The sequence below is a fragment of the Lathamus discolor genome, chromosome 5 (genome assembly GCF_037157495.1).
Source record: "Lathamus discolor isolate bLatDis1 chromosome 5, bLatDis1.hap1, whole genome shotgun sequence".
NCBI lineage: Eukaryota > Metazoa > Chordata > Aves > Psittaciformes > Psittacidae > Lathamus > Lathamus discolor.
This window is the reverse complement of record NC_088888.1, coordinates 34615323-34627831: the sequence shown is the minus strand read 5'-3', so window position 1 is coordinate 34627831 and position 12509 is coordinate 34615323. Positions and strand designations below refer to the sequence as shown.

General features: G+C 42.5%; 1 protein-coding gene across 12 annotated transcripts in view; it reads right to left on the bottom strand.

Moving 5' to 3' along the window:
• Nucleotides 1-3237: 3237 nt before the first annotated feature.
• The window catches only part of TRIM67 (tripartite motif containing 67), a 39424-nt gene continuing 30152 nt past the window's right edge, over nucleotides 3238-12509 (bottom strand). For all 12 annotated transcript variants that reach the window (XM_065680332.1, XM_065680333.1, XM_065680334.1 and 9 more), the window contains 2 exons: nucleotides 10306-10468; nucleotides 3238-8797 (listed from right to left, as the gene is read on the bottom strand). In XM_065680332.1, coding sequence (XP_065536404.1) covers nucleotides 8732-8797; nucleotides 10306-10468 — 229 coding nt within the window. In that variant the 3' untranslated portion in view covers nucleotides 3238-8731. The remainder of the gene's footprint in view (nucleotides 8798-10305; nucleotides 10469-12509) is intronic.

Below are 12509 nucleotides of genomic sequence, written 5' to 3'. Positions count from 1 at the left end.
CGCAGACTATTAGTCAATACGTGCTAAAGAAAGCATTTCACTTTCTAGAATCACTCTATTGACCGTAAGTAAAATACTCATCTAATCCATTAATTAATGGATTGAAATACATAGCTCTTTGCTTTCTTCTGGAAAAAGTATGGAAAAATCAATATCTTACTTGCTCTGAACCTGAAGTGGGTATTGTCAAGCATTTATCAGGCATATATCTGTGCCTGTATCTTTACAGATTGTTAATGAATAGTGGAACTGCTCAACGTTCTTCTTGTCCAGCAAAACCTCTTATGGTTTCTGAATTTTCTGCTTTAGAATGAAAATGAGATTTTTTTTTTCTGAAGTTCTGTCCCAGGTAGAGTTCCAGACTCAACATGTACATCTCTGCAGAGATCTCTAAATAAGCACTGTTTCAAATGGTGGTGTGGTGGCTTGGTTGGTTTGGTTTTGAAAAGGAGATCTTGTAAGACTGAACCAAATGAGGCATAGACACTCAGTAGTTTCTGGCTGTTCATACTTAGCTCATGTTTGTTTTGATCAGTGTTCCTGTCCTCACAAGGCTTTTCTGTGAAATCTTAGTCAAAACTGGAGTTTGGATTTCAGATGTGGTATTTCTGAGAGAGCTGTTTTGTCCTCAGTAGCTATTTTTTGTTTCTTTGTTTTCAAGGTCATGTTTCCATTAGAAATGGCAGTGGTTAGTAGCCTTCCAAAATGTCCTCTTAACCACCCTCATAGTAAAGAATTTCTTTCTACTATCTAATGTAAATCTACCCACTTCCAGTTTAAAACCATTATCCCTTGCTCTATCACTCCATGCCCTTGTGAAACGTCCCTCTCCAGATTTCTTGTAGACCCCCTCTAGGTACTGTAAGGTCTCCCCTGAGCCTTCCCCAGGCTGAACAAACCCAACTCTCAGCCTGTCTTCATAGGAGAGGTGCTCCAGCACTCTGAAGCAGGTGTATGCGAGAAGAAAAACAGTACTTACTGGAGAAACATCTTCTAGGTACATTGAAATTGGGTGTACCCTGCAGTCTGGGGAAGCAAGGCATGCTTCCTGACTGCTGCCTGGGAGCCTGAGTAAGACGGACTCTAACCCTGTGTGAGCAGCAAGGTCTGTGCTAGCTTGCAGCAAGGAGAACACCAGCATGGTCCTCTCCCCTAGCAGCAGTATTGGAGGCTGCCCCCTTCACAGGATAGGGATGTATTCTGGGGTAGGGAGAGCCATACCACAGAAAGGGATGTTTTCTGGTACACTCCTTCCTGCACACCTTCTACCTTACTTTCAGGTCCTGAGAAGTTCCTTGCCAGCACAGCGAGGATTAAGAGGAGGGAGACAGCCCAGGGAGAATAACAGCTGGGTAAAAAATGGGAGTGTTTCTGGAGCTGTATGGGAAGAGGGCTGTGCAGAGTTTGGTTGCTAAATACTGTTATCACGTTTCATAATTGCATAATTGGATTTATTACTGGCTGCACATTCAAACCGGAATTAACAATCCTATCTGGTTACCGGCTTAGAGAAATACTAAATCATAATTGCGTGTGAAGGTGTAATCACTAAGCAGAATTGATTACAATCAAGACCTGTTGCGGCAACAGATGGGCTTTGGATGTTGTGGGATAACCTGTACTTTTTAATTCCTGGTTAATCCTTGAGCTTGTGTTTTCACTGCTCGCTTCTAGATAGTTTTGTTCAGCTGGCTTTGGACATAACATGCTGTGGGAGTTTATGTCCTCAATCAGCTGTGGTAACTTAAAGGATTCCTTTTCCACCTCCACAGCTCCCAGAAGCTAAGTGTGGAACTTGGTCAGAATGAAGTGTCCCATTTCTGCAGTCTCAAGCTTTTAAGCTGTGTTAAAGAACAGTTAAAAAAAAAAAAAATCAGTTCTTATAATGAAAAGGTTGAAAACTGCAATGCGGAGCTGGCAGTGGGACATGGAAGCTTCGGGGAGAGGGGGGAAATAAAAGCTTATTCAAATTCTGTATTTTCTCACTCACTTAACATACAAAAGGTTTCTCTTACAGGGTGATAGGTTGGGGTTTTTTATATCAAATCCCTAGAGTGCTCAGGTAAACTTGGTACCAGCAGACCTATTTTGTTACTAGATGGATTAACAAAAATAGGGACAGTAGACATTTGGCAAACAAACTGCTGAGGACCTGTTGTGCACCTACTCTTTCTTTGGACTGGTGTGTGTTATTAATTAACAGGTTATGAAATGCATGTTCAGGCAGCAAGCTGTCTTGCTTTTAGAGCATGTACTGATAGATTAAAGCCAGTGTTGACTGAGTAACTGATTATGGGTGAGGGAGAGCAGGGACCATCTTATTTTGCCCTCTATCTGCAGCTGAATAGAGGAACGGGGGATGAAGGAAGAATGTCTGGTGTCTTTCACATGCCTTTTCCTGTGACAGTTTTATTCCTGTTTCCCCATATGCTAAAATCATTCCGATTATCTTTCCTCCCAGTCAAACCCTTTGCCATGAAGGAGTTGACACCAAGTTGCTGTCTCTTGTAGGAAGACAGAAGAAAAAAGGCCATGATGGATGGTGTCTCCTCATTCTTGTCTGTACTTACTCCTGATTGTTTTGGCCAGGTTTCTGTCTCTTACCTGCTGCTGCTGTTAGTGTCTTGGCATGTTTTATTCTGCTTTACAGAACATTTATGAAGGTTGCAAAGCTCTGATGAGTGCCTTTTGCAGAGGTGAGCATGCTGCCTCTAGCATTGCTCAGTACCTCACAAGGCGTCTGCTTGATAGAGGCATGCAGCTCCAAGATGATATGTCATGTTAAATTATCTCACAAAGTTTTATCTTTCCTGCTTTCTGTCCAGTTTACATTCATCTGAAGGCCTTTCCAATCAGTCACAGTTATTTCCAGTCTCTGCTTACTCCAGCGTCAGAAATTTCTGGAGACTGGGAAATCACCTGAAGTGTCTAAGATGGGTTGGAGCTAAATAACACATCCCCAGGTAGGCTATAACCAACATGAGCCAGAGTTAATGGAGTGGTCCTGAGGAAGAGAGATGTTCCATATGTCTGAAGCTGAGGCATGGATGGTTGCTCAGAGGGAGGACTCCTGGCTTTCTCCAGGTACCGGGTTATTTTTGACTGTGGTAACAAAGCAGGTATTGACAAGAGTTATGCGTGCATCCTACAGAAGTGCCTCATATACATTATGATGTAATATTCTTTTATAGTAATTTTGTAATAATAAAGAGAGTATCGATGCTGAATTTGTTGGCAATGTTATAAGAATTTATTTAGAAACTGTAAAACAGCATAAACTCATAGGTCAGGTTTTCCAAAAGGGTAATAATAATAATAATAATTAACAGTACACAAAGTTTTAGTTGGACCAAAAGACAAAAAGCAGTTTGTTTCTAATTCAAAAAATACAAACGTTTGCTGCAGGTACAAAATTATAAAAAGTTTGTATTTTCCTCTTGGTCTGGTGACAGACACATACGGCAGAGATGTATATTTCACCAGCTCCGAATTCACATAAGCAATGGGAAATGATGATAAAGAAAGAAATGTCGTGGTTAAAACACAGGAACAACTTCTCGTCTTTCGTTTAACCAGAAGTAAACACCGTTAGCTTATTCCTTTGCACATTTTTGGTTGCCAACATTTAAATTAGTGGTATTCATGCTTCATGTAACAATCAGAAATAACAGCAGGTTTACCTCATGCATTTATGTTTAATATTCATCACATAATTCTTCTCACCATGCTACCTAGAAAAGTTAGTGTTTTTATTGACAACATTTAAGGGAGTTGAAGGATGAAGGAATGCAATCAGGATCCAGGGATATTTCTATCTACTGTTTCATAGGAAAATGTCAGAAATCTCCAATTGGCATTAAAAATAATTCTGCAATGAATTCTGCTTGGATCTGCCTGCAATAACAAATGTAACAAAAAGGTCACTTTTAACAGAAGGGGAAAATGCTGCTGAGTGCCTCTGTCAGTAAAACACACGCCTATCCCCTCTATTGTGCAAAGATGCGGAAGCCCCACACACCTAGTCTCTGTGGCTTGCATATGGGCTTCTGCATGTAAGAAGACCGAGTGTGTCTTAGTTATGACGGATTTGTGCTTCAGGCTGTCACTCCAGCCAGGTGTGTGTGTGTGTGTGCAGGGTTCAGTAGTGCTGGGCAGAGGAACCACCAGAAATGTTGTCAGTAAAAACCAGAAGCAGCTCACTTTTTCATTAGAAAAAAAAGAAAAAAGAAAGACTCTCCATCTTTGCTTGGTAATTCTCAGTGACAAGTGCCCTTTACACCTGCAGTGTGGTTGACTTGTTACCATAACCTGTTAGACTTGAAACTGTAATCTCCCTTCCAAAGCTGATCTAGCCAAGATGCTTGGGGTTTTCATATTATCTTGCCTGGTTCAAAGTTGAATCCCTGACTTTGCTATTTAAGCAGAATGCTGCAGAGCTGGTCTAATTAGGTCTAATGACTCTCTTTCCTCATCTTTCTGTTTGTGAGCAAAGGATGTACTAGATGGCACCAGAAAGCTATCAGATTGTTGGTACTTTGCATCCCTTCTCACAGGAGTAATTGGAATTGTGGTCCAGAAATGCATCACCTCTTGCTGGCAGTTGCAATCACAGTGTTTTTCATGCGGTAGTAGTGGCAGCTTCGCTTCGATCTCATCTCTCTCTTACCTCATTTAAGAAATATTATTATGTAAGAAAGAAAGAAAAAGCTGCATCTCACATTTCTCCTTGCTCTAGAACAACTCGGAAACCAGAGTATCGGGTGCTCTCTGGCATCTTTACTAACTAGACTTTGGGGGGGGAAAGAAAATACATATATAAAACACAGCACTATGACAGAACTCTATCACCAGCCAAGAACAAACTACGGCAATACACTATCATAGCATTATTTACAACATGATGGAACATTATGGAACATTATGCATATAATAAATTACATTTAATACTTTTCCTCTTAAGCTGATCTACATAAGCTTAAGTTTTATTTGGGGGTTTGGGGTTGGTTTTTTTTTCAGTCCTATCTATTTTCCCGTACATATCTCAATTGAATAGGCAAGTATAAGAGATGACAATGCTGTTTGCCTACCTTTTCTACGTTTTTAGAAGCCAAATTGCTTTCCAAATTCATGATACATCACAGTGTGGTACTCTCCTCACTGACATCTGTTTTACAGAGCTTTCCACAGCAGTAGTAAGGGATTGTCAGCTAGGCTTGTGCTCATATTTACATCAAGTCTTAGTAAGAGATCACCTTGTGAGCTCTTTCTGAGTTGATGAGGGAAAAGAAAGAAGTGGAAGTAGCATAGGCTTGCACACCTTGGGAAATCTGACAGTGCTCCTGTGGCATACATCTTCTGATTGTTCCCACTAAAATTAGCAGAGAAATTGGCAGCAGAAAGAGCCAGGAGGAAGGTTCACAAAGGCTAAGATTGGGGATCAGGGGGTCGATAAAAACTAAGAGTCCCTTGTTGCTTGTCTGGACAGAAAGTTTGCCTGCTGTATTTATTTAGCAGCCCTGCAGAGGTTCCAGATTGGTGTATGCAGAGGTCAAACGTTATGTTTATTAGAAAAGGACTCTTTGGTTTGTGGTTTGGGGTTTTTGTTTTTAAACATCAAGTCAATTTACAGCTACCTTATGTGGGCTTTGTACCATAGTTGATGGGAATCATTGCAGTGCAAAAGGCTCTGCTCTCTGCCTTCTCAGGAACAGCCTGTCCTTTAGGAGCAGAAGTCCCATGAAAGGCAGCTCTGTGCAGGACAAGGTGACAGAAGATCTTGGAGTCCCAAAGAGCTGCACAAACACCCCAAGGAATCAAAAGCAAGCAAGAGCATCCAAAGTGCTCCCTCTGGGGATCTATGCCACCCTTCAGGCCCCTGGGTTCTCCCTGGACAGTCAGCAACACAGTTCCTGCAAGGACCATAGTGCAAAAGGCTGAGTACCTCCTAAAGGGATTTGGAGGAAACAAAAACTGGCACAAGAGATGCTGTAGATGAAGAGCATGCCAGCTGCTGGGTTTATAAGGAGAGACACCTTTGGGATGTTACCTGCAGAGAAGCAAACTACCTCCAGCCTGAGCACAGGTGGGAGTGCCCCAGTTCTTCCACTAGATGCTGTTCTGCAAAGGGAAAATTCTGCTCTGCTTATGTTCAGATGGCCAACACCATCTGGATGCTCAGCATAAATATTTATGTGTGGAGTCATTAGTTTCCTAGCGTAATTCTAACTACTCAAACATTATTTCTGTTAATCAAACTGTCAAAATGTATCCAGCTGAAGTCATGAGACTACACTATTGGGGTCATTAGTTTATTGCTGTGAGCCATGTCAAACCCAAGTCCTTGAATGTGTACACAACTAACACATACAACCACTTTGTTTAGTTTTTTACTAGGGCTAAATTATTCTTACTAATGCAGGTTACCTACTTCTAAATGTACTCCTTTTATTTTAAGTGCATTTCTCCTAGGTTCAAAGAAGACTCATGGTAGCTAGTCTGCACCCTACTTTTACGAACATGTACAGGATAACAAACGAGCTTCTCCACAGCTCTGAATCGTGTCTCTACCTACTGTCTGTACTTCCACTAGGAATTAGTAACCTGTATCACTCACTGTGTTCTCCCCAAGGTATAACATACCAGGAACCAACACCAAAGCAACTATGAAAACCAAAACCGAGTACTGCAAATATTTCTGAAACCCAATTAGAATTCATTTTAAACATCTGGCAATGGCTGAACATTGGAAAGATTCATTTGAGTTTTCTTCACAGACATTGGCAGTAAAGACACAGGTTCTGTCCCAAACCAAACAGTGCCTTTTTGTTTTTAATACCAGTGAAAGTGGAGTGCCTTTTGCATTAAAATTGTCATGGGATGTTTCCCAATATAAAAATCTATGTGCAAGTTATGTACAGTATTCCCATACACCACTCTGACTGACAATACTCAAAGCCAATGCTATGATTACAACTTTTATGTTCATAGAAGAGGACACTCAAGAGGAAATTCAGGGTCTGGTAGCGGTCTAGCTGAGGTAGGTTAAAACAGACCCACTAATCAGAAAGTCCTGCACAAGTTCATATGGTACTAAACAAAACCGAACATCATAACACAGTCAATCTCTGCTATTCTTCAAGAAACCAAGATGAGCACAGCACAGTTATTCTAATGTCTACAAGCTTACTAACACAATCTGTTCCAGACTTTGAAGAAAGTACCATTGCTTTCTCACTTAAAAGCTTATGTTATTTTTTCCCATCATTGGTTATATTTCCTGTTTCAGTCTTGGCATCACTGAAGGTACACTGCTTTCTGCAGGAGAGGTGGGCTACAGGATGCTTGGTTAGCTACATGCAGCAGGATGGCAGACTGCTTTTTGCCTGTGCAATAGGCTGCAACTGTTTCATTCTGGGCTGCTTCCCTCCTCCTCCACTTACATATGTTAGCTGGGTTTAGAGGAAAAACACACACAAATCAGTGTGCTATCTGACAACAGCACGCAGGTGACAGTGCCATGGCTGGGGGAAATGTTCCTGTCAGTCAGCTTCCAGTTTTCATGGGCAGCACCTAAAACGGCTGCTTGTTTTCATGGGAGATCCAGACACAGGCAAGTCTTGCAAAAGATTTATGTCCCAGTGCAGAAAAATTCTTAGGGACACATTTCACAGTAATGCTGTGTCTCTGTCTCACTCAAGTGCTTCAGTAAGCAAGATATTAATTAGCTCGCACTAATCTAATAGAAAATTAAGGCTTGTGATCTCAAAGCTACATTGGAACTACAGTTGCCCAGGGCTTATCAAGGCTGGAAAGTAGCATTTCTCTACATGGGACACCTTGCACATGCCGCATTAAAGTACATCTCTTATCAATTCAATTGAAAAACCCTGCAATGTTTTTGAGAGTTGTGCTTATAACCATGATGAGATCGTCCGTATGTGATAGTCTCCACTATCACACCTAAATATCAAACACTGAAATGCATCAAGGATATTTTTCTCTCTACTTTTTGTATCTGAATTCTGCATGTATCATGGTGTTAGCTAAAATGAGCACTACTATTACATGGCAGTGTTTGGAAACCAAGCTTATTCTTGTTGAAGATAACGAGATAAGTTCTGCCACGGAATCGTAGGGGGATGTTATCCCATGGCTAACTGCAGTCTAGAGCCAGAAGGAATAATTAATGGTCAACTGAGCCCCTGAATGTAATGGACAACCAGGAATTCTTGAGCACACAACCTCCACTTCAGCTGTCAAAACATATTCTTTCTTGATTTAAGGACCTCAGGTGCAAGGGAATCCAGCTCACCTACTGGCAAATTGCTCCAACAGCCATCGACCCTCAGGTTAGTCTTACACATTTTTTCCAGCATCCCTAATATCTTCTAAGCACAAATACAGCCATAAGAGAGAAAATACACCTATTTAACCTTTTGCTTTATAATGCACATGTGTGTGTGCCCATATGTGTACATATGTATGCAATGCAGTGTAGATATGTTCAGGGACCCATCTGCAATTGAGTGCCGGTTCAGGGGGTGTGCTTGCTATGGCTGTTTAATTAAAAACGGAGTGGGCTAGCTGTAACCAGTGGGTTATTCAGTGAGCAACATGCTGTACAGTATTTTAAGTCAGGGAAGAGAATGCTTTTTTTACCGACTTACTAAAAAGTGCCAAATCACACTGAGAAAGCTTACAGAATCCAGGTCAAGGTCAGGCAGGGATTTCATTAGTTGTTGGGCAACTTGGGCTGTTTCACACATTGTGGTACTTCCAGTCCTGTGTGTAGGGTCACCTGGACAAAGAAGAAACAACGTGTACATTCAAAACTGGGACATCTCCAGCAGAAAGCATTTGTGAAGGCCAGGAGCAAGTAAATGACAGGGGAAGGGCTGTGGGATTTCAGGTCCCGGTTTAAGTCATCATTAATGGGGATAATACTGAGCTCCTGAAATAAAGAAGTCTCCTTCCCCCTTCCCTTCTTAACACCTTGGGGGCTAGAAGCCAGGTGTCCATATCTCCATATCTCTTCCAAAATCCAGACACCAGTTGGAGGTCTCCAGCAGTGCTGACTGCAGGCCACAAGGTGAATGGAGTCTGTGCTTGAAGGACCCCAGAACACTTCAGGACAGGGATCACACAGTGGAGCCCATGTACTAAATATAAGGAAATCCTTTTATCTTTGCTGTCTTGTTAGGACAGAGCCCAGGACATTTGAGTACTCCTTCTATAACCTGATGTCTTTACAAGATCAGAGCTCCCACACAGACATACCAGAGCACCATCCAAAGACAAACACAAGCTTAGTTTCAGAGTTCCCCCTGCCGCTTTGTTGGCCATGCTCAGCCTTAACTCTGTTGTGGTAAGAAATGAAAGCCAGGCACTTAAAGGAAGTAGGTAGATAAAAGTGAAGGTAGGTTGTGAGTAAAAAAAAATCTTTGTTGAATATAGCGGTGAGGTGCCACAAGAAGTGCCCACACCTTCCACGTTGGTACATCAAATACAATAAAGCTGTGGCAACTTCTTGAAAGTTTTGGATGCCACCAGTAATGAACGCTAAATGCTCATGTACTAATAAGGCCACATGAGGTTTCTGCTTCAGTTTGGGTGTTTAAAACGATGAGCTGGCTGCATCGGTCCTGCCAGACCTAAGCTGACCTCCCTCAATCCTCAGGCTTCAGGGTGTTTCCATAGGTTCTCCCTTACACTACATCCTATTTCTAGCCACATGCCGTGGTCTTCAAGTAAAAATACATTTTATTTAGAGTGGACTCTTCCAGGAGGAGATCCTCTTAAGAACAGAGACCAATCTCCAAAATTCAGAATGAGGAGGAATGACGTGCTGAGTCCTCTCTGTTGCACTAATATTCTGACCTGTCTTGTCTTTGCTTTCACCACTGCTGCGCTGCTCACATTTCTGCCTCTTGACAATGTTAATGATCTCCAAATATAAGATCTAAGAGGAATGAGGGTACTTATAGGTTTTATCCAAACTGGCAGAGGAAGCCTTAGCACTACTGGTTTCCAAGCGGAGCACTGCAGCAAAGTGTAGCGATTCATGTGTGCAGGTACTTTGACTTGTGTTATTACAGCATTACTCCTCCCAGCTGCGAAGCAAGGCAGAAGGTCAAATGCAGTTTTCTAAAATGCATGAGTAGCCTGGGCATCGGTCTGAGAAGGGAAGAGCCCCCATCCATATTGGCTGCCTACAGAGGACGTGATCAGCCCCAGCAGCAGTGGCTGGTAACATACATTCTCCTTTAGCTGAGAAGGGTAAGCGGGACTGAACTGCAGAAGACTTACCTGGACGTTTCGATTGAGGCTCAGCGCAGGCATGAAGACACCTTCAATGTTTTCAAATGCTGGAGGCCCTTGCTGCTGCCCATTTATGTAAAAGGTCAGGTTGTGCTTGTTCAGATCCAGGAGAACACCAACAGTGGCACCTTTAGAAACTCCTCCTTCAGTCCTAAGGTAAAAGGGGACCACACTTAGTGAAGGCAGTGTTACACTGCTACTGCTGCTGCTGCTCTCTCTCTCAGATGATGCAGTCTTACTAAGGAGAGTGGAGCAGTATGGTTATATGGTTGTCCCCCAGCATTTGGCAACGACTGATCCACACCTGCATCTGAAACATATGTACCACATTCATGGGAGCTTAATGGGGGGATCCTAAAGAGAAATTAGGTCCACCTCTCCTCCAGCTGCAATCTATAAGCTGAAAATGGGGTCTAGATCTAACAGGTTCCCACATCTGATAAGAGATGGGGAGATGAGCAGGTCAGTTCTAGGCACGTGGAACAGGAGTCCTGGAGACATGGCTTCTCAGAGCATCCCTGCTATAGTGAGTGATGCACAACAGAGAATGAAAACACACAGAGCTGGTTTCCTAGGTGTTAATTTCTAATCATTATTCCTGATACCAGCTGCAGTTCAAGTACTCACCTCGGCATTCCCTAAGAGGACTCAGCTTTGCACAGATCAGTGAGCCAGCACAGGCAAAACATACAGTGGTTTTAGGGAGAAAGGAAATGTGGAGCTGGTTAAGGATAAGCATAACTCTCTGAGAAGTTGCTCAGCTATAGGCCTGGGAGCCGCTTCAAGTGTGTAGGCATGGTTATTAATACCAGTGGTAATTGGTTGTGTCAGGAGCAACTGCTGAGAGATACGGTGCTATCAGGGCTTGCCAGGACGGACTCAGCCAGCCATTACACGCTTGAGTGACTTGATATTAATGCACTTTGATTTGGGGGTTAGTCAAACCCGGTATTACTTTAGAGAGTGCTCAGCAAAAAAATCTACTAGATACGCAGATTGGCCACAGGCACTGCTGCTCTGCTAATATCATAGGGCTCCGCGATGGATTTACAGCCTGACACAATTTGTTCAGGGTAAATCAGATCTCAAACAATCTGCAGTCGGAAAGGAAGCAGCTGGCTTTTGTCCTCCCATCAGGCACAAACATTCATAAGAGTAATGCAATTTTAACATAACATTTATCATAATAGGTAGGCAAAACACAAAACCCCAAACAACAACAAAAAACCAAACAAAACCAACCACCAAACCCAAGCAAACAAAACCCCCGAACAAAACAAACAAAATCCCAACAAAAACAACCCAACCAAACGGGAAAACGAGCGGGGAGATCAAAATAGGATTAGGAAGAATGCAGGGTAAGAAATTCTCATCTTGTCCACCAGGTGTCAGACGCTGGTTTCCTTTGGACTAAATGTGGCACATGGTATTTCCTCTGAAGGTAAAGGGAGTTTTAATGACATAATAGTATAGCATACCATTATACTATCCTGACTTTCCCATTTAAAGCTCTTCAAACAATAATAGTATAGGTGAGAACCACGAACCGTCCCTGAGATGCATTAGATTTCAAGCTTTACTGTTCTCAGGTTCCCTTTATTTGCTTTCTTATTTTGCATGTATTAATAGGGTTCTCTTCCAGCTCTTCTCCAAAACCATGATGTAAATTATTTTCCAGCAATAGTTAAGGTGCTTACCTGCCCTCAGTATCTCAGTATCTAGACTGTTGCTGTTAAAAGCACTCCATCATAAAACTCATGATGAGGTTGTGGGAAGCAACAGTACTATGATCTAGAGCTATTTACGCAGAGATTTATTTTTCTCTGTTTAGGAACAGCTTTGATTGTAGGGCACCATGTGTTATATCCTGCAGTGTTTTAAAATAGATTTTATGACATCCTTTTAAGTGACATCATTGATTCTCTTAGGGAAACAGGAACAGCAACTTTGCCTTTTTGAGATTATTATGCCCTTTCCTATATGATAAACTAATTTGCTTCTTGTGGGCTAATTAGCTGTGTGCTGCACAGTGACATTGAATGACTCCTCTGCAGCCCCTGGGGGCAGCCCACTGCACAGGAGATGGATGCTGCCTGCAGAGCCCAGGCAAGGCTAGGGCAGGACCCAGCTGCAGGAGCCACGGGGCACTGGGGGCAGAGCAGAGGGAAGGGGACCCTCTCCCTTCCTTGCTG